At 40.0% G+C, this 25,524-nt stretch overlaps 1 protein-coding gene across 1 annotated transcript in view; it reads right to left on the reverse strand.

Annotated features, from left to right (window-relative positions):
* The window catches only part of PDLIM5 (PDZ and LIM domain 5), a gene marked incomplete at its 5' end in the record, with an annotated part of 86,231 nt that extends 70,580 nt beyond the window's left edge, over window positions 1–15,651 (reverse strand). Inside the window, one exon of the mRNA XM_009872094.1 lies at window positions 15,500–15,651. Within this exon, the coding sequence (XP_009870396.1) occupies window positions 15,500–15,651 (152 nt within the window). The remainder of the gene's footprint in view (window positions 1–15,499) is intronic.
* Between the last annotated feature and the right edge of the window lie 9,873 nt (window positions 15,652–25,524).

A 25,524-nucleotide genomic window follows, 5' to 3' on the forward strand; every position in this document is an offset into this window, starting at 1 on the left:
AGTCCTTCTCATTAAACAAAGAACTCTTTTTTTTTCTCTACATCAAAAGAAATTCAAAACTTTATAACTGTATTTTATTCCAAAAATTTGTTGTTTCTAGTATAAACACACACATATAAATTAGGAATCCATCCTCCCTGCCCCTTATGATTACATAAAATGTAGCTCTGCTTTCTCCAGCCTTCCCCTCCCCCTTTGAAATGATAACAGTAAAACTGAATTGATATATTATTAATTTTAGCTACTGGTGAGCTACTTCCACTCATCTCTATATATTCTGCACAACAGAATGTGTAAGTGGTATTTGTTCTCTACTACTAGTAACAAATACATCATGTGTCACTACAATAATTAACAGCTAATGTAAAGTAAGGACTATTGTTTTTATTTTAAAAAATAATCATAAAGTGACTCATAGATTTTATTTATTAGTTCAAGATATTAGTTCTGAAATTTATCCGGATCCTAAAAAATACCCAACCCTAACAGCTTTTCACAAAAGTAGCTAAGAAGTGCAGGAAGAGATTTTGCACTTTGTAGGCAGCTCCTATAGATTTAACACAGAAATATTAGTCCCAGCATTCACTTAATTATCATGTTAATGGGGTGGTCTCTGTAAGAGTTAACAAGATTTTTTGGAAACTGACTTGTCAAGCCACCATCTTCCTTTCAGAACTTGGAAAGGAGATAAACAGCAACTTTTTTGGCTGAGGGACCCCAAGATCACTATTGACAACAGGCACACTTATAAATTTCAGTACTTGAGAGGCCTCAAATGGAAAATATTACTCATTTTTTGAGCTTGCAAAAAACTGTTACACATTTTACCAAGCCCAGTATGTATATTTTAGTGACTCCACATGTCACTGAAACTTATAGTCTGCTCATGTGGAGTGGCTTTGTAAAGGAAAAATAATCTGTTAGTAATCAAGAAGCGTTAGTTATCTCTGAGGCCACCATGTTCATTAAAACTTTGGCTTCCTAAACTTTGCAATGCATTTTAAGAATGTATTCTACATTCCATTTGTCGCATAGAAGCTTAGTAATTAGAAAAGATACTGTATGGTCAACAGACTAAGTACACTGGGTTTGGTCATTTTTGCTCCAAAAAACATTAAGCGAGTGTTAAAAGTCCCCTCTGGCAAAGCTCACTATATTTCCATAATCCATTCCCTTCTCCCACAATGTTCTCTCTTGCACAACAGCAGTCGGTCACAGCTTAAATGCAAAAAACAGACTAGGTCAAAAAAGCAAGCCACTCCAAAACAACTACCTCTCAGAAAAACCATTTAATTGCCTGGTAAAGACTTTATTACAGACAGAAAGAAACACTAAACACCAGCTTCAAACAGTGTCACCTGCTGACATAAATTCTCTGTAAAGTCTTGTGGGTCTCTCAAACAATGGCTTATAACTTCTCAAATGTCACATAAAAATCACTTATCAAAACTCCATGGTTTTCCATTTGTTTGTTTTGTTGGATTTTTTTAAGTAATATTTTAACTGTATCTTAGCATGAGTTGGAAATGTTAGGGAATGCAAGTTTGCCAGAACTGTGGTGGAAAACACTCAGCAGACATTCTAAGCTTAAAAAAAAAGGCTATAAATCTGTTATGAATTTAAATGTAAGAGAGACTGAAATCCTTTGCAAATTTCATTTTAACAGGTAGACTCCGCTCAGCTTACACAGTCCACTAAACACTGAAAAAAGCTAAAGCCTAAACTTACATAAATCCAGGTTCCATTCTGGTTCAGTCAGGCACAACTGCCCCACTGTAGCTGCATGAGTTCCCTTTTGAGTATCTAAGGCAAGTGAGCAAACTTGGCCAAATTTTTAAATGGGCAGATTCCTACCCAAACTGTTCTTGAGGTATTTCCAGTAACTTTTTCCATTTCATCTCTATATATTTATTGCTACTACTTTTGTTCTTAAACTCTTAGGGATCAGAAGCAAAGGCAAGTCTTTGTTATCTTGTATTTCTGCAGAAGAGACAGTCATTCAGCGATGTGAGCCAACATCTCCATGCTGAGGATGTGTCACAGCATTTTCGCTTTTATTTTTTCCTCACATTTGCCATTTCTTCTCCTTCTTCTGCTATGTCACATTACTTTTCTTTAAAATCTTCCTTATTCTTTGAAACATAATATTCTTTCTGATAATAGTTTCTCTTTTGCTCTGTCCCCTCTTTATAGCCTCTATCTAAATTCCCACTTTTCAGAGCTCCTCAAAATCGGTCGCATCAAGCACTTCCCTTGTGCTGATCAGTCACCTCAGGGCTGGGGAGAGCAAGGATCTGACATCTCCACAGCAGCTGGTGGCATCAGGTCATGCTCAAGACGGAAGAGGATTGCGGACCAAACACCGAACAGATGCTGCAGGTTAAAAGGGCAGTTCAAAATCTTTATAAAGTTGAGGTAGGGTCTCTCAAAACTCCTTACTCACCACAGGAAGGGAGGGAAATTTTTCTTTTAAGGCATTTTGTGGGTAGAGGCTCAAACACAGCACGGCTCCACCAGGAGCACCATGAGGTCAGGAGGAAAACGTCCCCTGGGGCTCTGCCCCAGCTGGGAACCAAAGTCCTTTTAAGACCAGAAATTGCTGCATCTTCATGAATGAAGGAACATGCACATAAGCAAATACAAAGACAAAGTGCCCTTTTTCTTTCTTTTTTTTTCCCCCCTCTGGTGTAAATTAGTATTCAGCTGTAACTAAACTGAAGTGTCAGATGAATCCTCAAGACTTCCTATTTTAAGTCTCGAACCACAAAGTTGCTCAGATCTCATGCAGACTCTGCTAAAAGCAGAAAAAGGTGCATAAAAGTAGGTAAAAATTGACTTTTTTTTCTGAACAACTCCTTGTGCATTAGATGAAAGTGAGGATACACCAAGCACAAAGCTGGAGGAAAGTACAATTCAAACAATATAATCAATGTGAGAAAATACTTTGCATCTGCACACATTACAAACACCTTCATGTTGTTAGCCAATCTGGGACAAGACTTATGTTAATAGAGGTACGAAATAACACCCATAAGACCCCAATTTAATTATTAGTTACAAGTGTTTATGACAATCACACCCATATCTCTTGTGTAAGCACCCAGGTTTTCACCATGCAGGGGTTACAAAGGCACAGTTTACTTATCATCTCCCTCTGCTGCTGAATCATCAGAAACCAGTCCCAACGGGTCTGGATACCAGACTAACAGGCTCACTGATCCAATATATTCCTCTAAGACAAAGCCATCACTATGGATTTTCAATTCTGTTCTTATTTTTCAGGCTAGGTATTCAGACCAGAACACATCCACTGAAACATCCTATTCATTGTCAGGTCAAAATACATCCCATCGGAAAATGTGAGGCAGTGGCGGGAACGTAAAAATCAGTATATACGCAGCTCTTCGTTATTTAACCACCAGGAGAAAATGGATTTTACTTCTACTATTGAGCTACCAGCAGCATTAAGAGATGAAACCCTCAGGTCTCTTTCCCAGGGCAATGAAACTCTACAGTGTGTTTCGCACCAGAACGTCCAAGATCACATCCTTCTCATTTTATTTTGTTGTGGAAAACTTCCGTTCAGGAAGCAAAACCTGTGTACACTCCAAAACCTGAATAGTATTTAACAGTTCAAAGCACATTTACATCATCACCAACATGTACAAATAAGTGTAACAATCAATATTTGCCTATAGGGCCCTTAACAACAAGAGAATATTTACAAGGAGAACAAACACTCTCATTCACAGTGAACAAAAAAAATGACCAGTGATAGCCATCCCTTATTTAATGGCATCGCGATATTTTATTTTTCTTAGTATTTTCTGTTGAAGTCCTCACAGCCTCAACAGCTATCAATCACGTAAAATCATATTGACCGTGTGAAAGATAAAGGAAAAAAAGTGGAAACTTCTAGTTTTAGGAAGTAAAAGATACAAACCAAACCAAGTCTGCTGCAAATCCAGAAATGAAACTGGATATCATGAATTTAAAACCTAGGCTTAACCACTAAATCATTTCTGACAAATAAAATAACACCTGAAATATCAAGATCATTAATGGAAAATATTTTGCCAGTAATACAGCACCTTTAAAAATCTGTAATTAGCTGCCACACACAGTAGGTAATATTACTAGAGAAACAAAAAAATGTTTTGCTACATTATGCTGCAGTGCTTATGGAGTATCAGTGACTGGCACCGTGAATACCACAGAAGTCTATTAGAAAATAAGGAAATAGAATCCTGAATTGCATCACAGGCCTCCTGGAGAATAATACTCCACAAAGATCACTTCAAATGATACAAAGTATAATAACAATATCACTTTTCTGATGGCTTGCTGAAACTCACTAAAGGGAAAACAAAACAATCCTACGCTCCCCTTCTGAGGATTATTTATAAATGTGAGGAAAACAGTTACCAAAAGAGCTTCTTGAAACACAGCTGTGAACCTTTTCTGCAGAGTAACTAAAATGTGGGACTTAATATCATATTAAGAGCAAACAACAATGCTTGCCTATCAGCCATCAGAATCTGAACTATTCCATGCCTCGATTTCTGCCTTTCTCTGAAACAAACTCAAATCAAACCTCAAAACCAATTCTTTCCAACTTCCCTCCTAAAAAAAACCCCAAACCCAAACCAACGAAACAACAACACACAAAACACAGCCACACACTTCCAAGTATCATCTGTGTGAGGAGAAGAGATAAGGAAAATTATACAGGCACTAAAGGTCCTGAAAATAGTGGTGTAGCCCACAGCACCTGGGATATAATGATTACAGAAAGGCTGATTTGCATTGTCAGATGCATGTAGGAAGTTGGCAACTCTACCTATTAAACAGAAGCTTTATTGCCTGTCATGTAGATAGCAGTAGTCAGCAAAATTATCTCCTGTAATTCTCAAGGTTTTTTTTTTAGACTTCCATAAGGAAGATTAGCTTAGTTTTCTTCTTGTATTACTAAAATAAAGGTATTTAATGTTTCAGAAATAAATTCAATCTACTACTTAGAAGCATCTATGCTATTTAAGATTACTTAGGAAGAGCTGCACGTCTTCAAAGCAGGAAAAAGCGTGTATTGCATGTTGCTCTTCCACCCTTCAACAGCAATGAAAAGGCTTTTCAACACCAGGAACTTAAATCAACTTAAAAGACAAGCAATACTTTGCTATTAGGCAGTGGTCAGATTCCCCAGTAACACTAGTTACCACTGCTAGTTACCACTCAGACCTCTTTTCTGTATTAAATTTCAGTTTGCAAATTGTTCTTGCTTACAGTAAGAGTGTATAAATTAAACCACATGGAGTAGCATGAAGTGATTCCCTGCTGCACACAAAGATACTTCCTCAACTCAATGTTTTTTTGAATTCTGAAAGACAGAAGCAAGCTATTAGTGTTATAGAAAGTTATTTTAAATCACAAGCAGTAGTTTGTCATTAACTTGTCTTTTATCCACTAGGCAGACTGCTGCAAACTGGTCCTCACCTCAGGCACTGAGGTGTACTGGCCGTCCAGCACATGCCAAGAGCAAGTAAGATGATCTACTTTCTGGATATTTCTTAGTCAAGTACACTATTTTGGGTAAAACACATTTGAACATATCATTATTGCTATAATACAGATTTAGTTTAGTTTTAAAATAGAGTGAAATAGGTGTCTAAACTACTGTACTGTAGCCAAAACTATTACTTTCCTAATGATATGCTTGTTTAAAACCACTTTTGAAACTCACATAATCTTTAGCCCTGTACAATTTTTTGTTTGTTTGTGCAACTGAATCTTTGTTTTTAAAAAAGTTTCATATCGTTTTACATGAGAGTGGTTTAATACCTATAGTGGAACTACAACAGAAAGCAATTATTTTCATATCTGTAAAAAATCTAGCAATCAAGGATTACAGCCCATATAAAACAAGGTAATAAACATATATTCTTTGGCTAGTCCCAACAAATCTGAAGGATATGCAGTTTTGGACCTTACAACAAATATCTATAGGGTCAACAAAATTACTTCATCACTATAAAAATAAAACACATGCACAGAAAAAAAACAACCCAACCACCAACCAAACCCAGAATTTGACTTCCCTTTCTGAAAACAAGCAAATTTTTTGGAAGAAGTTAAGAGACAAAGTTCAAAATTAGGTTTTGCATTACTTGTCAGACGTCTGTGCTATACAACAACTTGCAAAAAGCAAAGGCACAGACATTTCTCACTGGGTAAGGAAATAAAAAAAACCCCAAGACCACCCATTAAAGCCTTTTAGTTACCACTTGATCCACTGAAAACAGGTGGGAACTTCTGGGATCCAACACCTTCTCCCTCCATTTTCAGCAAGGGACTCTCAGATTACACAAGACTTGCAAATCTCCTCCCACAAGCCTTTTACTACCCTTTAAAGAGTGATGCCCCAACTCATTTCCCACCCAGCTGCTTATAAGGCCCTGCTGATTTTAACATCTGAGCTATCCTCCCAAGCAGCCCTCTCAACTGATCAACCCTTATTCCTTCAAGGACTGACTATGAGGGTAGGAATTTTGAAAATTTATCCCAAATTGAACTTACAGGCTCCCAGCTTGTGAGAGACAATTACTTGATGATGGCCTCCTTATTTTCATACAAATGAAGGTAGAGTTCCAAAATATCCTCCTAGTCTGACTGCCCTCTGGTTCAGCCCACCATGATGCAATATGTAGACAAAACCCCAAAAGCATAATGGTAAATTCGCTGCAACTCAGAGGTGATATTCTGCATTTCCCTAGGGGCAGACTAAAAATAGAACAACAACAAAAAAAAAATGAATTTCTTCTTCACTCACCAAATTAAATGTTTAATTCCAGGGCTGCTCCTTTGCTTCATTTTGACTTATTTTTTTTCTATGGTGGTATTAATTGGAGGGAAGTAGATGTGACTCCAATTAAAGTAAAAAAAATGTCTCTAAGTTTAAAGGAAATATTTTGATGTTCAGTAAATCATGATCTACCTTCAGCACCTGCCATCGCTACTACCTATATTTACTCCCGTATTTATGGTCCTATGCCACAACCTCAAGAAGCCAAACAGACTTTAGAAATCCTGATCTCTTGCAGCTCCAAAGATTCCTCGGAAGGCTCTGAAACACACAATGTGAGGAAGGCTGCTACTGCTTAACTAGCCCTCGCTCCCTGCCATTCTGGCAGATGGGTAGGTACAATCCTGCAAAATCACTCAACTCCATTTTCACCCTGCAACCTTCCGTTTTCTTCCCAGCAACTCTCCTTTGAACTTCTAGGCAAGCCTTTAGTTTGTCAGGTTCACTCAGCTGCACCGTGTTTTGTGGTTCACTTAATTGCTAGCTGACATGCAGCAAAGTGCTGCGCACACAAAAGATCTTTAATTCCCGCTAGAAGCAAGAGTTGTACCCTTCCATTTATTTAGTTTGTGGGCAGGATTTCTAAAGGCATGGTTTAGCTAGCAAAACCTGTTCCGCTGCTAAATTAGGAGCAAAAACTTTCTACTTTGCCTCCATTTAAAAAAAAAAAAAAAAAGCTTATATACTTACACACCAAGGCATCTTTGTATGCAAAGAAGAAACCAGCATCATTCATTAGCTTTGAGTTCTTTGGAGAGTGTTTCACCCATCATGGCTTAATTTCAACTCCAGATAAAACGGGAGGACTTAAGATGGCTCAGTTTCTCATGCTGCAGTATTCCATGCAAAAAACTGCACACAAAACCCTTCCAGCTTTAGAAAAATCTCCTGTTTAAGATGCAAGAAGGGTATGAGACTGAAAGGTACCTTGGGCACGTACCAGCCCCTGCAGCCTCAGATGTGGTCTGTAGGCACCAGCCCAGGCTCTGAAGGGAGAAAAAATCCTCAAGAAGACACCACCAGCCGTGCTGAGAGAGAGGTGAAAACCACCAGCCTCTGGACCAGCAACACCTCACCTCCAAGCCCCAAAGCTGGCCTTTACAGAGCTCACAGGCATTTGAAGAGCCTGCACAGAGCTCACGCGATTTACTTCAACAACACATCAGCTCGGAATTTGAAGATTAAAAGCCACTTTCTTGGCGGCGCCCACCCAGTTGCACCCACACCAGCCGTGGTCCTGCAGGTCAGGTTACTTCCAGTCCCAAATGTCAGGCTGACAAAAAGCACTCAGCGATGTTCGTCCTGCGAGGAACATAACCTCAGTTTGCCTCCAAGCACCGGACATGTCTGTCGGCTCAGCGGCACTCTGGGCAAGCCCCAGCCCTGCACCGCATTTCTCCTCAGCCCCGCGCCACGGAGCCAACCCCGGAGCGGGCAGGACAAGGGCCTGGCAGGCCGGGCAGTGGCATGCCATGTGCACATGTGGTTCTTTAAACTTCCATGATGAAAACCGCTCCCAAAAACCAGTGCCAGCAGCTCATACAATATTCGTGTCCACTGGCCTTCCAGGCTGACCCCACTGCTACAGCCCTGCTGGCACAGCTCTCCTCCCCTTTCACCTCCTCAAAAAAAACTTATGAAAACACGTGAGTTGAGTGCTGAAGAAATAGAGAATTGAGAGATCACAAGAGGGACTACAGAAAAAGCCCAGATACTTTTAACCAATAAACTCTGAAGGCTGTATTACCTCCTCTGCCTTATTACTTTTCTTGCCAGGTCATGCAGATCCTCTTCTGCAGCCCTAAGTAACATGCTTGTGTTTTAATGGAGACTCTTCTATTACCACATTTCCCCATTTCTGCATACCTAAGATCTGTAACTTGAATGCTTCTTTGGAAACACTCAATTCCATAAAAACAGTATGATAAAATAAACCAAAGAGACTTGGGAATTTTAATACACAGAGCAAGGCAGTTCCGTACCTGCATCACTAAGCGGGTCAGATTCATTATCTAAACCTCTACTGCTTTGAGCTCACAGACTATGGAAAAACATTGATGACTGGTTCTTTTTTTTTCCTAAAAGAAGCTCATGAGAAAGCTTTAAGGCTTCAGGTCACTGAAATGCCGGTATTTGGCAGGGTGGAGGCCATGACCTCAGCAACAGATCATAAATAGGTTAAGCATTGTCTACTGAAACTTTCTGGAAAGTCTGTGGTGAGTATCAGAAAGTTCAAAACGAATGTTTAAAGCCTTGCAGGGCCGTAAGGAGGCTCCACTGAGTGAGCTATCTAGAATAAACACCACCTCAAAGCTTAGTGGCATGACTAAATAAGAGAAGTGAACCTCTGTTTGGGAGGCACTATTTTTCAGCCAGTTTATTTTCAGGCCTAAATACTGAAAACTAGTATTAAAGATTGAGGGTAACAAACCAGGATGGACAAAGAAGTTGCCTAAGGTTTTGACTGGCAGCTGAACTGTAAATATACAGTTTGGTTATATATTTCTAACTGTATGACCTCTACAATGTTGTAATTTTTCTGTGTCTCAACTTTCTTATTTAAAAAGAGATAATGGTGCTTATTTCCTTAATTATCCGACACTCAGTTTTGGCATCCCTGAAAGGAGAGATATGCAGGAATTAATGTTACAGAAAAAGAAGATTTCCAGTAGAAAACTGCTTTCAGGTTTAGAAAAAAATACCTAGAAGTTGTGACGCTTTCAGAAAATTTATTGCCTCTGCTCAATTGGCACAGGACAAACAATCTTCTACTATATGCTAAAAAAGCAAATCACTGAAAAACAAAACTAGAATCAAAATGCCTATGTAAGGGAAATGATGATGACTAGTAAACCAAAGTTGGAGAAAAACAAGACTTCCGAATACATTCTTGTCATAACTTTCTTAAAGCTCATCCTTATATGGTTTAAGGAAACAAAAGATTCACCCCGAGGAACCCATGACTCATGAACCTGAAAGCACGACTTTTAACCATCATCTAATGAGAAGCCTGTATTGTTAATAATTTGAAATCCTTTCTATAATCATACTCCTCTCCTTGCTCCTTTTCTTTCATTTTTATTATAATAGCCTCTCCTGTCACTTGATTTAGGGGTTATGCTATTGTCTCACCTTTCTTCAGAGACAATTTAAACTTTAAAAAATTTAGGACTTCAGATACCCTTGTTAAAGACTCACAGTGCAATTCCTCACACCACTGGATTTCATTTTTGAGAAATTTGAATAGATTAGAGCTAACCTATACTAGGTGAATAAGGACTCAAGTCTCTTAAAACCTGGTCTACATCAAGGTACTTCACTTCCTCATCTTCAGAATTGGAACAAGAGCATCCGTTTTGTCCATATAGTTTGTCAGAACAGCAAAATGCTGTTATTCTTCCACATTTCCAAAGCGGAGCAGGACTCTCAACACAATAAATGGTAATATCATTATATTGTTTTCTAATAAAAGCAAGACTGGGAATAATAAAAACAGTAAGTAAAAAGCATACTGAGCTTGTCTGACTGCAGAAAACCCTCTCTGATTTGGATAACTTAAAAAATGACCTTAGAAAATAGAAATCGAATGGTCCATAACATTTTTTCCCTGTTACCCCACCTCAAATCATGCGAATTTCAGCTGTTCTTAAGCTGGAAGTCTAGACTTCATGTTTCCTGAATGAAAAACTGAAAAGATGAGGCAGAATGGTATGGTACAGATTAATACTTGAGCAGGCAGATAAAGTAAGTGCCACAGGTTTTAACACTTCAGTTCAATAACCGCAGAACTCAGGTTTAAGACTCTTCTGAATTTTAGCTCCGAGTTCTGTCAACATGGACATCAGAAACACCCAGCAGGCCCTAGTCTCACCTGTGACACTTGAACAACCCTGTGGTTTTAAAAGGTTAACGGGAAAAAAAGAAAACACAGCCATCACTGAAATTCATCTTTTCCTTTCTAGCACCCATGTTCATTTGGGGGGGGGGGGAAACCAGCAAAGAACTCCCCCAAAACCAAGTCATCCATCGAAGAACTGGAAGCAGAACTGTAGTAACAGCTCACTGCTGACCTACTATATCCAAAAAGATTTCTGAAGCATTGTAATATAGCAAGGGAGGGGTAAACCTTGAGAATACTGCTTTCACTTCCCAAGCCAAGCAACCCCAATGCCTTTTGACCTAAATGACTAAATTCATAGCTAGAGGTGAAAGAAATTCCTGTGCAAAGCACATGATAGGTGTGCAAATCCATTTTACATCATAGAGAGGTAAATAAGTTCTTTGTTATAAAAGCAAAAAAAAAAACCCCACCCCCGCCCCTCCCCAAAAAAACAAACCCCAAACTGTCCAGGCTTTTCTGTATTATTTTAATCCTTGTATTTCTCACTAACACTGTTTCCAGAAGTTTCATGTGTATAATGATCTCGCACAAAAGTAGAAACATACAGTTCTTTATCTTTCATGCTTCCAGAAAATCATTAAGGCAGGAATCTGGAGAAAATAATATTTAAAAAATAGGTGGTGACTCTTAGCTGTTCTGCAACTTAAGAGATTTATTTATGGAAGTCCATGCTAAGTTACTGAACTTGAAAATATATCCAAAAAAGCAAGCATCTGGTTTCCATCTGTTCTCATGGGAACCAGGAAAGAGCTTTAACTCTAAATAAAATATTGGGGTACAAAAGAGCAAGATCTCAGGAAGGGAGAGACAGTTACAACTTAAATAACCTACAAAAAGAAAACCACAAAACCTATTGAGAAGCTAAAACTACAGATCACAAAATGAAAATGAAAAAAGAAAAACACACCCTATATTTTTAAACCATATCTAGTATGAAAAATGAGCAAATAATATGAATAATTAGGATTTTATTTCACAGTTTAAAAAAAAATATAAACGTCACACTATGAAGAGAGACTTGTTTACAGAACTAATTAGTTTTAAAGGCACACACCTGAAAATACTTGCCAACACATGTCAATGTTTGGCACCTAATACTGTAAAAGGCTGCCAAGCACAGTTTTACCTATCTGTATTCAAGCAATCTCCAAGCAGACTTGCAGCTGTGACAGCTGCAATTCCAGTTCCTTTCAGAGGCACAGAACAATTCCATATTCAAAAAAAAATAAGCTGTGATATTGCACTACACGGGGAGAAAAGGGAGCTTTTACTGTCCCTTCAAATATTTTGCCAACATTCATTCACAACATTAAAACTTCTAAATTATTTTCCCACAAGAAGTACATGCATATTTGCCTCCATTGATAGACTGCTTTAAATTTGTAAATAAAGTTTCAAAAGGCAATGCTTTAAATATCCCTTCCAACCTCCTATGAAAACTACTTCTTGTTCCTTATTTTGTTTCTCTTAATTTTGTGGTTTTCCACTCTACACATCAAGTGTAGAGGAAATCAAGTGAAAGCCTGGCCAGCAGTACAAAAGCATATCCAGTTAAAATATCTGCGATAAAGCACCTGATCATAAAGAATTTCCTCTCACTTTTCCCACATAGACTCACAAATCTTCCTTCATAGCTTTTAAAAGACAAGCTGTCACCATGCCCCAGCCACCGTGCAAACTGGGATGCTGAATCCCACCAACCTCAGATGTGACCCACTAGGGTTCACCAGCCTACTAATACCTAGGGTGTATCACTGCTTCTTCTACCAGCTGTAATTTTGATCCTCATAACACACACACACACAAAGTCCCTGAAAAGCCAGAGCAAAACACTGGCTTCTCTTTCAAAAAACTACTGATTACTGTGCTTAGTCCCTCCCTAGCAAAGAGTAGGGTCATCCGTACTGGCTGGTGGCACATCCAGTCGTTTTTACTCCATCTTGCTGTTTTCCTACATTACACCTGAGTCTGCACCATTGTACTAATTTCCACATATTCCAGGCAAATCTCTTTCAAAACATAACTGATCGAGAGTAAAGCAGGCATCCACAAACGAGTGCACAGTACTCCTTACAAGTTATCATGAATAAAGGTCACTTGGTGCTACCACCAGAAGAGTATCAAACTGAACTCAGAAAATATATTCTTGTTCCTATGACTAATTTGATCAAACTGAGTTTTTTCACATCTTTCACAAAACACCACATGGACATTCTCATGGTGCAAAAGCCATTGGCTCAAGCTCTAATGCTCTTCCAATACGCTTGGACCTCAAAGTAACACCACTAACCAACTGATCATTGTGTTCTTTTAAAGCAGCAGCAAACTAGGGCAGTATCTAAGAATTTATACGCTCTTTCAACACTAACCTCAACATTCTTGCATTGTAGTTCAAACTATCAGCAGTCTACATGGAAGTAGATAAAAGCTCAGAGGCATGTAAAAACCCCTGAAGATATTTTGGGTTTACTTCTTTTAATTAAGATATGTCTTAGATTTTCCTATCTGTGGCACCAACTCATATTTTGACAGTCAACATTGTTTCACATTGACTCTCTTTAATTTTGCACGTGAACAGTAACAGCTCAAAATATTTTATTTAGCTTAGCTTTGTTTTGAGAGAAGAGGCAGGAACAGAAGAATATCATTATGGAGATCCATCAATATTAAAACGGCTTATATCGGCACCCTTTTTTTACTCCCAACCCACGGGCAGTCAGCATTTGCAGCTAGCCAGTCTGACTCCCAAAAGCACTTTCTTCCAGGCTATAAAAAACAAATAAACCACTAAAGCAAATTTCCTGCTAAACCGAGCAAGGAAGTTTTCACAGGCAGAGGAGCTGGGAGAGCACTGTCTATGGCTTTGGTTTCACCAGATCCAGGCAGAATGTGAAACAGCTGAGGCCATGGGACTGCAGACCTGCAAGAGAGGTCATCTGTCCCAGCCCCAGATGATGGGACAGAGGCTGCTCCTTTGATCTCTGCTAGTCTGATCCTGGCTTAGCCTTCAGCTGTGAGGTAGCAGATGGCTGATGAGTCAGATGCTACACTGGGTAGGAAGGGTGAGAACGGGAGGGGACTGGGCTTACTCACGATTAATTTGATTTTCAAACTACTCATCCCTGCACCCAACCAGAAGCAGCCTCAGACAAGTTATTGCCTGACTGAGACACACCTGCTTTTCCTTTCCTATATCTGATATTAACCCTGCCCATCAATTTATGGTGATTGGAGAAAGTGGACCAAACCCCCACACTCCTAGCTGCCTGCTTCAGTGACTCAGGTAGCTCCTGGAAAGTACATTTCTAAATGACCTGCCTGGCTTGTTGGAAGACAGAAAAGCAAGTGACACATGAGATACAACACGTGATTCTTCTGATAAGCTGATATAATGCCTTTATTTAATCAAGACTTTTTTAATGTCACCTCTACCAGTTTCACTTGAGAAGATGCCCTAGGCATGAACCACACCACAAGATGCTCCCTTTCCTCTGAGACTGAACAAAACGAATCCCTTAAAGGTAGCTAAGGACAAAAGTACAGAAGGACAAAAGGAAAAACAAGAAACTACAAAGCAACTAGGGCTGAAGTGTAGGCTCTTAGAGAAGAAGGTCCTCACACAACCATTCCAACTCCATGTGACTTAGGGCTGCACCACCACCATGGGGAGCTGGACACTGTCACACCTACAACCATACCATCTCTTATTCTCACACCAATGAACTCTTAGAGAGAGGTGATACTTTAGTTAAGGGCAGGATAATTTGACAAAAAAGGTAGCAAGTGGTGAAGAGATACTGTTGTGGACCTCAACCAACAGAGGAATCCTGCACAGCTGAAGGAAGGCATGAACAGTAATCACATTGTTTTCTTTGATAACAAGGAAAGATGGTTCTCATTATGTGATGGCTTCAGAGGCCAATCCTCCTCCAAGATGCTCACTCACATCATTAAATAAAAATAGCAGTCTTTCAGTAAAAGCCAGTACTTAGCCCTGGGAGACTTTTGAGAGCCTGAAGGAATTTCTTGCTTGTGCTGCTGCTCTGCCTGCTTCAGTTCCAATAACGTGCATGTGAGCATTCTGCTCCCTTCTTCCAGCCAATCCCAAAAAATAGTCCCAGGCAAACAGAGGTATGCTGAGATTCAATGAACTGCGTATTTCATGAGGAATGAGACTGGACCGAGCTGTAACTTTCAGAGTAGACACACAATTAGGAAAGGGAAGCTGCTACTTTTTGAAACAGTAGTATGGCTTAGGAAAATATCTCTCCCTGAGAGAGATACTGAGCTGAGCTGCAGTATTTTCATCTGTGTAACTCAGGGATTAACAGTTTTATTGGCAAACGATGTGGATTTAAAGTGACAATTGTCCTGGTTTGAGCTAACAACATGACTTGACACAAAAAATTGTCCTTACTCAGTCAGGGGAAGGAAAAAGAACCTGGATAAGACCTGTTTTTAATTAAACACGTGTTAACAAAACTGAATCTCACAAATAGTAGGAACTAGACTTTATTCAATATAGAGAAGGTAACAGAATGTTGGAAAAGTCTTTGTTGACTCACATAATTAAGTTTTCTAAAACGTTATAAACCAAGATGCATTTCAGGCTACAGCAGCGTATCTTTCAATCATGGCCACTTAACTCTGTGCAACCACTTACATGTTTTATCCTCCGAACAAGAGCTAAGTTGAAGATTAATTCTCTTTTTTAAAAAAAAAAAAAATAGGCCACTTACCTTTGCAGAGTCATGTTCAAATTGCCTGTACATGCCTTGATCTTGTTTTGTGCTTCTAGATGAGTCATCCCATCCGTGCTTATCCCATCAATGGTGAGAACCACATCGCCTATCCCCACATGTGCTTGGGCTGCCTTGCCACCGTCGTTAAGCTAAAATATCACAAGAACGGTAAATGAGGAATGGTTTATGTTTATATCCTCTGAACAAAGGATCCCAGTATCTTATTCACAGTCCTGCTTCACAGAAAGAAAAAAAAAATTCTTTTCTTCTTTGCGAGTATGCCTCTGTGAAAGCTGCTGCACTATCTTTATTTCTGGTGAAGCAATGTTTATAGGTTCTTGTTCTCATTTCGCCTGAATGACAGGGAAAGTATTGCACAGTATTGCCTATTTGTCAAAATCAAACCTCACTTCTACTTTACTGCATGGAAGCTGAGCACATTCATTAACACAAGCAGGGACAGGCACACAGTTTCCTAGATACTGAGTTCCAGCCTCTTCTCTCTTCATATATGAATTTTTTTTCTCACAAGTGGAGAGAGGAAGGCTGTAAACCAGCTTTTCCTATTCTAAATTTTTCATCTAAACAATCTCTTCAAAGTTTATGTATTTGTCAATGACTAGTCACGTGCATAGAAGACTTCATTAATAGTGAGGCTGACTTTTCCCCAGCTTCAACGACTAGAAAGTCAAAAGTTCAACATCACAGACAGACCAGTTACCGGACTTTGTTTTGCCTCTCTCTCAGTAGGTTTAGAGTCCCCAGAAACCCACAGGATATTCAGACCAGAATAAGAAAGGCCTCTTGAGCAGTCTGCCTCTTTGATCAAGGTCACTGCCAAAGTTCAGCTCAACTGCCTTCAGTCCACTTGAATGAAACAGTCTTGTGACGGAAACCTTTGTAAAGTTCACATTATGGACCCCGATTGAACAATAAATTCATCTTTTCATCTGATGCCACCAAATTTCAACTAGCTTCATTCCCAAGAATAGAAACAGAAATAAAGCAACACATGGCAAGATCTACGCACTGATTTATAACCCTGGTCCTCAGTCTGCTTATCATTTTATAGCTGGCTGCAAAGAACAGTCCTGGCTGGTGCAAATTCGCTTTTATTTCCATAGATTTCCTACCTTACAGCACAGAAGTTGCAGCTGCTTATGCTATGCATGCAAAGCTTCACAACTCTTTCCTCTCCCTGCCAAGAATGAGTCTGTTCCTTGAAGAGACTGTTGTTTTTACGGAGGTGCTGCAAAAAGCAGAATTACTTCATCTTTACTTCCAAAAGTGCAGTTCACCTTGGGCCACAATTGCAGTTCAGCAAGTGACTTCTCAAAGGGAGGCAGAAGGAAGGCTTTCACCTCTATTGTTTTTTAACTACCTCTAGTTTAGTGCATTCAGTCCCTTCTTAAGGACCAAGAAGTTTTGGTTCCTTTGGACAATCAACCACAAAGTACAGGCACCAGTCTCCATATCATTCACTTGTCCCACAGGAGAAGTGAAGCTAGGTCTTAAAAACTGTCTGTGGCAAAGGGGTAGTAACACATGAAATACTAGGGACTCAGTCTTTGCATTTGTGTGTGAACAGTCACCTGCCAGGTAAACCTGTGGAAAAATATGTGTTCCATCAGCCTTATGTGGTTAAGGCTTTCCTAAAATCTCAGGGACGGTAATACATGACAGCTGTGACACGTGTATTGGACGGCATCAGAAGGCAAACACTTTGACTGACAAAAAAAAACCTACAAAACCCAACACATTGCCTAATGGTGCAAGACAAATGCAAATGTCATACTCCAAAAAATGTATCATTTGAGGACATATGGACTGAGAGCAGGAAATTTCATGGTCAGTAGATTAAACCTGACATTTTTCAACATCAGTCTGTGTCCCGCAGACACTTGCAGTAGCAATCTTTAGCAGCTAAAAACAGTAGCTAAAAAAACCAAACAAAACCAGAAAAATCCCTCCATTTGGTGTTAGTCCTATGATAACAAATACATTATTCTAGTGAAAGGAGAAGCCAGAGATGTAGGAAAATTTGTCATCTCTTCAGATTCAAAATAGCAGCCAGTCTTTCAGCATTATGGGTCAACACTGCGATTTTACCGAAAGCTGAAATCTAAGGGTGCTAACAAGGGAAGTTTGCAGAGCGAGCCCCATGCAAGGAAGAAAAATAGAAGGGAAAAAAAAAAAAAGGTAATTCACTGATTTCAGAAAAACTTTTTGTCTTGCTAAATTCATAAACATTACAACTTGCTTAGTGCATCCTTTTACAGAAGGCTTCAATATAAAAGCCAAGATTCCGCTAAAATTCAGTGTTCATAGCCAAATTCCGAACTAAGAGACCTGGTTACTAAAAAAACACAGATCAGGGAACTCCACAAGCATATAGAAAGCTATGACCAACATACCTATTTATAGGGAAGCTCCTCAAACCTTTGGGCGAGGAGTGGAACCTGCCATAAACAGATCCCTAAACCGATACATTACAGCACGCTGACATTTGTCAGCAATGTCTGAAAAAGGGAAAGGAGCGTACAAGCACTAAGAGATAAAGGTCAAACAGATTGCTCTGTGTTGTGATTGGACTCCCCAAGTGTCTAAAATCCAGCTTTCTCCAAACCTACGCAAATGTGAATGACGCTCACAAGTTGTAATTTGTGACTGGGAAAAAAAAAAAAAGCAACCTACACACATCCAGCAGCAAGACTTCAAAAGCAGGCTTCAAGGTAACTATTTTCATGGATGGGTGGGGGGCCTTACCATCCACAGAAGTGTAAAATATTTAATAAATTTTAAAAGCAAAACAAAAAATACAGCCACCACCTTTTTGTTTGATTCTGGTGGCCAACACACAACAACCCACAATTAATCACCTGACTTTCAAGAGCTCACTCTTAGAACTGTTGCCTACTGGGGACGAAACTCTTTCTAAGCACACACAGGAGACAGCTATAAAATCAATTCAGCAAAACCCCAGGCTGAAAATCCCTTTAAAATGCATGTGGGAAGTGCACCCTGGAGATGAGGAACAAACCAGACAGGTCCTGAGAGTCCTGCTGGGCACCTGGCTATGTCCCTGAGATGTGCCGTGCAGACGGGGGACTGAACGCACCTTCCAAGCGAGGCTGTCACAGACACGTCTGAATGAACACGCTACGGGAAAAACGCGTGAAGAAGCGCACGTGCAGAGGGATTGCCAGAGCAGCAATCTCCTCATCTAGATACAGCAGATAAGGCTCTCAAGTAACACCTACTGATGGCAGACAAGAGATGTGACTATCCAAGAAAGGCAAGCTTGATCCTTCTAGAAAAATCTCAGTCAGGGCACAAGTCTACCAGGCAGCATCCTCTGCTTGGGGAGGGCTTATAATGAAGTGGGACTGAAGGTACAAAGGCAGAGTTTTACCATCGATGCAAGAAGAATATTACCACAAGAGCAGGTATATAAAAATAAAAATCTGCACTGGACAAAGGAGGAATTAAAATATCTTAAATAATTAAGGATCTCTTCCAGACTGCAGACCTATACTCCAGGAGCCTCAGTTTGATATTTCTTAGACTCTGTAACTGTGCATTCACACTACAGACAATAAATTCATATACATATAGGGGATTATGTATGCAAAAATGTGTACATATTCAAGCTAAAAACTAAAAGAAGCATTCCACATATTCCATGTCACAGTGGAAACTAATTCTGTTTATTTCACTTTTTTTCCCAGATTTTGAAAAATTCAACAGATAGAGAAGACGTGAAAAGATGCAGGCATTAACATATAGGTAATTTTGAAGTGGTATTTATGAATCATTACTGCTTTTGTGCTGCTTCTTTTTTTTTGTTCTGTAAGAGTGATTTTATTCTTAAACTGCAAATTTGACCTTGGCTTCGTAAAATTAGCTGGCATCAGTCACCGATGAACTACAATTTTATTCTTAAACTGGAAATATAACTTTGGCTTAGTGAAATTAGCTGGCATCAGTCACTGGTGAACTACAGTATTATCTATGCTTAAATACCAAAGGAAGAGTAAACTGACAGACAAGAGTAAAAAAAACCTAATGCTTAATTCCTAGTGGGGAATAAAGCGTATCCTTAAAACATATTTTTATTACACGTACATCATGTAACACAAATGGAATCCATGCAACAAGACATATGCACAGAAGAGTACAGCATTAAAATTATAAAACTCATTACCTATGAATCAAACTGACTTCTAAGCACCACAAATATTCTTCAAATCCTTGATGGATCTGTTTTAATTTTGTATATACAGTATGAGGCCAGCTTTTAAAATCAGGCATGAATTACAGCCACAAAAAGGGGGCTTTTTAATTGCCTTTTTTCTTTTTTTAATGTTACACAGCAGACTGTAGAGCTACAAAATTGCCAAGCTAGATATGTTTCCTCCTACGAAGTCCAAAGTCTGTGTACTCTGGAAAGCTCATTTGGAGACAGAAGGGGAGGCAAGCGGGAGAGACATTCCATGATCAGGCACCTGCTGAGGGCAATCACTGCCGCAGCCCCCAGCAGCAAAATCTCTTTTCAGCCCCTCGGCAGCAATCAGCTTCATGGCCAAAAGCCAGCCTCTGCCATCCAGAGATATTCCGGACGCTTTCTAATAAACATAAATGAAATCACCCATCCAGTATTAGATTTCAATTTTGTTTGACAAAAATAATTTTAAAAAATAAAATTCTGTTGTTGTCCTTGTTGTTTCAAACATCTGCAAATATTGTCCTAAAACACACTCCAAATGGAGATAAAACAGAAAGGCAGTTCTTCATCCAGGATGAACTTCAAAAGCAACACTACAAAAAGCGATTTCAGCACAGTCATATGCCTCAGGTTTTTAGAATTAAGCAGCCCAAGACACACTAGAATACAACTGTTCTCTCCAGCTAAATTTTAGCCATTTTATTATTCTGTTTTGCAGTAAGAATTTTAGCAAGAAAAATAGCTTTTCCACTTTCAATCTTTAACAAGATATTTTGAAGATGCTTTCCAGGAAAGTTGCACGTGTGCACATACATGTGCATCTATCTCTGAATCAATGTAATTTACAGCTTAATTAACATATAACCACCTGTTTTTCCTCATACGAGTAAGAAAACTTGACAAGCATCTCTTTTTTGAACTGTCGTTATTTAGCTTTTATGCGGTAATAAACGGAACTATCAAGATTTGGTTACTCATAAGACAAAGGTCAATGTGACTAGAGATGGAAGCTGCCTTTCATCTTTTCCACACTGCCTGCCTCGACTCAATCCTAGCTGCAACCAGCTTGCGTGACAGCGCCTCACGACTGCTTTCCCAAAGAAACTATTTCATGGTCTGACAGTAAATAAATGTTCCCCCATCACAAAAACATCCATCAATGTCACCTGCAACTTTCTGTCAGAATGTAACTCATTGCTCCCAATTTAAGACTCCCTGGGCTATCTGACACCCCTCCAGGTTGATTTTTAGCCCTTGCGCATTTCTGATACGTGGCTGGCTATAGCAATTCAGTTTAAAGACATGCATAATCAAAGCAGAAATCAACCAGACAATAATCTTTGTATCATTACCACTCTTGTCTCTCTTTCAGCCTACATCCTTCCTTACAATTTTAAAATAAGTAAAAAAACAAAACACAACAAAACCGCATACGGAAAGAACATTACAGGAGAACTTTGCAGAATCACAAAATAAGCATTCGAGCAACTTCTCTTATATCAAGTAATACTCTGCACAGGCATTCAAACCACAGGGGCTTTATTGCTCCACTATAATACTCTTTTTATGCTAACATTAACAGTCATCACCTGTTATTACCTTGTTTATCCCTAAGCTTCGCTTCACTTGACCAAAGTACCACCTTGCACCAGCATTTTAATGGCAGGCTCTCAAACATACAGAAAGCTCAAAGTGTGCTAGAAAGCACGTCTTCAGTGAATTGCTGCAAGAGGATGATTCCGTTACTGTATTTCTGGAGACCACAAGCTTGCCCCAAAACATGAAGAGGGGGTCACACTCGTGGTCTGTAGCTGCCCCAGCTCCCTCACATAACATGCCTCCTGATGGGTGGTCCTGACTCACATGTCCAACATGACTCCTGGTGGGTGGCACCAGCACCATGGGACCCACAGGAGCAACAGCTCAACATACCTGGGTCTGACACCCCAACACCAGGAGTACAAATAGGGTATTGCTGTGCTCCAGCATGCCCCATGTAATAGGGCAGCTCGCCAAAACCCTTCCTCACCTCCTTCCCTGCTGTGAAGGAAGCAAAACCCGACTTACACTCCAGACCCCCCCCTGACAGGTTCACTACAATTAGGGTCCAGATTACCACTTCTACATGGAAAGAGGAGGTGGGGAAGCCATGGGAGCACCTGCTCTTTGTGGCAAATAAACTTCCTCTGCACTCAATGGAAACTGAGAGCTGTATCATATTCCTCACAGCCTTTACTACAGCAATATTATTCGCATAGCCAACAGATTAGCCAACCAGCCTCGATACTTGCTTCCAAATCAAGAACGTACATGCCAATTTTAAAATCCAGATCAAATTTATACAGCTGAGTTATAAGAACCCTAATGCAGGGTTTGCAGTGGAAACCGCTGACACAACGAGCTATAAAAGGAGTTATGAAGTAGTTCTGCAAATAAGCTAAAGGTTTTCCCCAAATCAAGCAGGGATCAAAATTAGCAGAGGTCAAAAAATCCTTTTGGTTACCATAGAATTTTGCTATATATCACTGCCAGGAAATCCAGCCCTCACCTCACGCCACAAGGCTGTACTCCATTTTCCTTCTGCCCATTTTGTTTACCCTCCTTTATGCCTCCTGGAACTTTGAAGGTGCTTCTAGATTGATTTATAAAGCGCAGCACACCAATAATCATTATTGCAAGGAAAAAAGTATAGGGCAAATTCCCAACTGTGCTTCTTGATCTAGCTCTGGATGCCAACAGTAGGAGACACCCCAGTGCTGGAGAGAGGGCCACCCACACCTCCTGGTCTGTCCTCCCAGCTTCGCTTCATCCCTTTCCCTCCACACACAGTGGCTCACTCGCTGTGATGCGGCAGTGGCTTGGCTCAAGCAGACCCAAACCAGCTCTTCGACTCATCACAGCTCACAGGAAAAGGATGGGGTGAGCCCACAGGCATTCAGCCATTTTGCCAGCAAAGAACCTGCAAAACCATCTCTTGCATTTCATTCTCAGTTCTGCTACTTATCCTCAGCAGTAGCCCTGACAACAACTTATATTTTAATGTGATTAAGCTGTGTATCCCTGTAGTCCCAAATTCAAAAACCAACAAAAACTAACACAAAGTTTGAGTGTTCCCCCTGCACAAATATGTCTGAACATGCCAGTGGATTCACATTTTAGCAAAAAGACAAATGGTTTCAACAGCCTATCTTAACATAAGCTACACACCTACAGAGGAGCACAAGAACACGTTAGCTGTTAAAAACAGAAGATGCCCCACGCAGTGTAAATTACTCTTACACACAATTGGGTTGATGCAGAAAAGGAACCAAAAGTATAAATTGGGTTTACAAAACAGGATAACCACAGTGCATAGGCCTTTGGGGTGTGTGCTTTTTTTAGTTTTCAATCAACTAACACTAAACTGACCAACTCGAATGCCAGGGGGCAAAGCAGAAGCAGCAGCCCCCAGCTTCTGCCGCTTGCCCCAGAGCAGGCTGTTAATAAGCAGGAACAGTTTCCACCTGCCGACGCCAGAAGGATCATTAGCTTTTCTCACTTGTCACGGCTTGACTGATCACAGCTTCTTTGCAGCACTGCTCTTCTACGAGCAGCCTTCAGCTTTGTTACCTCTGCCCCTTCCCTTAGGACAGCCCAACTGCTGCAGGATGGAAGGAAGCAGAAATAATTTCACAAAGGGTGCCTTCAGCTTTTGACAGAACACCACTACCTCACTACTACTGCAAGTTCAGGAGCAGTCATTAGAAAGGATGATTGATCCCTGCGTTTGAACTTGCCAGTGTGAAAGGGAAGCAGTTAACTATGCATAGAGCAATAAATTCTGGTACAGTCCATGTATTTTACACACAGCTTGAACATTTTATTCAGGTGCTGACGTATGTGTTAATGTGGAAGTATACCCATCAGAATTCAAAGGATTATTAAACTAAGTCAAAATTCCTATTCACCTTGCACAAGGAATAATGAAACTACGCTGGGCAAGTGTAGCTCTATTGGCATCTAACAAGACTAAGCGCCTGGTCTTGCTTTTCCAGCACACTTGGAGAGCAAAGAGGTGAAAAGATTGTCACCGAGATGGGACAGGCAATACCATCCTGAATAACAGGAGACGGGTAATGTTCTGATTTGGAGAAGAAATAACGACACTGTGCCGAAAGGACCAAGACAAAATAATTCAGACATCACAGCAAAAAAAACATATCTGCAAGAACGTGGGCAATTCCAAAAAACATATGCTTTCCAAATACTTAAGGAATGGAAAATGATTTACAGTCAAGTGCCAGAATGTCTGCAGATATTTAAGACCCTAAATTAGTAGCTTTCACTAAGTCTTCTCTCAAGGAGCTCAGTCATGTTCTCATGCTGCCGGTGTGCCTTAGAGCCCTATTTATTTTAACCGGCTGTCTTATCTCTGAAGATTTTCTTCCATTCAGAGAGTTTACAGAACTAATCCAGGTTTCTCCCTGGGAGACTATATGCCAGTGGGTAAAAATTACAGACTACTTAATTTCTTGGAGAGACAGAAAGAGGAAATAGAATGAAAATGTAGCTAGAAAAGTAGCATAACTTTGTATGACTGCTTAAGCTTTTGGGAGTTCCAAGTCTGTAGCCTCTCCCCGAGTTGTGGGGTTGTGTTTTGGTTTTTTGGAGGGTCAACACAAATTAACTCTACAACCAAAGCCTACCATTACTTGGGACTGCTGACTAGGCATCACCTTAGGAGCTGCATGATTTGTGTCAGAACAGAAGTTGAGTCCCTGCCTCGTGTGGAGTAAACAGTTTGGAAAGTTACTCACTAAGTCTTATTGCTGGGGCCTCCTGAACAAAACCAAAACAAAGCAGAGTTAGTTTCTCTAAAGGAGCTTAAGCACGACCTGGCAAAAAGGCACTGAGCTCAGCTTCTTCCGTACATGTGAAGAGGTCTGCAGAGCATAAAAATGTAAACTCCCTCCCTTCCCAAGCTGGATTCTTTTTATTCACTTACAGATGATAAAATTAGTTCAGCTAACTGAACATTCATCTTCTTAATAACCTTAGTAGCCCAATATGTGTCATCTTGTTTTCATGAGGTTTTCATGGTCTATGATTTAGTCGCTCTTAATGGGCTATATTTTTCCTGCATCAAACATAACGCAATCACCCCATGCTTTCCAGAACCTCCAATTTAGAAATACAAATAGAATAATATGTTATACTGTGCAATTTAAATATATTCTGATTTTTTTTTCTGCTGGAGTCTCTCTCACTGGAAAAAGGAAGAACCTTGTACATGGCAGCAGTGAGAAGGAAATGCAACCAATGAAGCAATCCCACATGCTAAAGTAAAGTAGAAAAAGAGTAAAGGGGGGAAGCCAGGAACCAAAACCCCATCTGACAAAAGCTAACAGCCAGTGGCAAGAAAACACAACTACAGATTGAATCCCTCATGACACACTAGCCCTTGTTTCACTTTCTCCTACCCAGAAACAAACCAGGCATGCATGAACATGCAGGACACAACCTGCTTGCTTCAAAGAACCGAGATAATGATAAGCTGCACCAATTAAGTAATGAGGAAAACGGAGGCAAGTTCAGACACTGCAAGCACTGCTTATTGGCACCAATTGCCTGTCCAGGGAGCACAGCTCACCTGGACACCATCCCAAACTGGTGCTCTGCAAAACATGTAGAATTCCACTTTCTAGGTGAAATCCAAGCACAGCAATGAAAGCCACCACAGAAACTCTGCACAGAAAGTTTTGCCACATTTACAAGTTATATATTACAAGAAAAATAAAATATATTTTAAAAAAGAGTA

This window comes from Apaloderma vittatum, unplaced genomic scaffold (genome assembly GCF_000703405.1).
Source record: "Apaloderma vittatum isolate BGI_N311 unplaced genomic scaffold, ASM70340v1 scaffold9696, whole genome shotgun sequence".
In the NCBI taxonomy this organism is placed as follows: Eukaryota; Metazoa; Chordata; class Aves; order Trogoniformes; family Trogonidae; genus Apaloderma; species Apaloderma vittatum.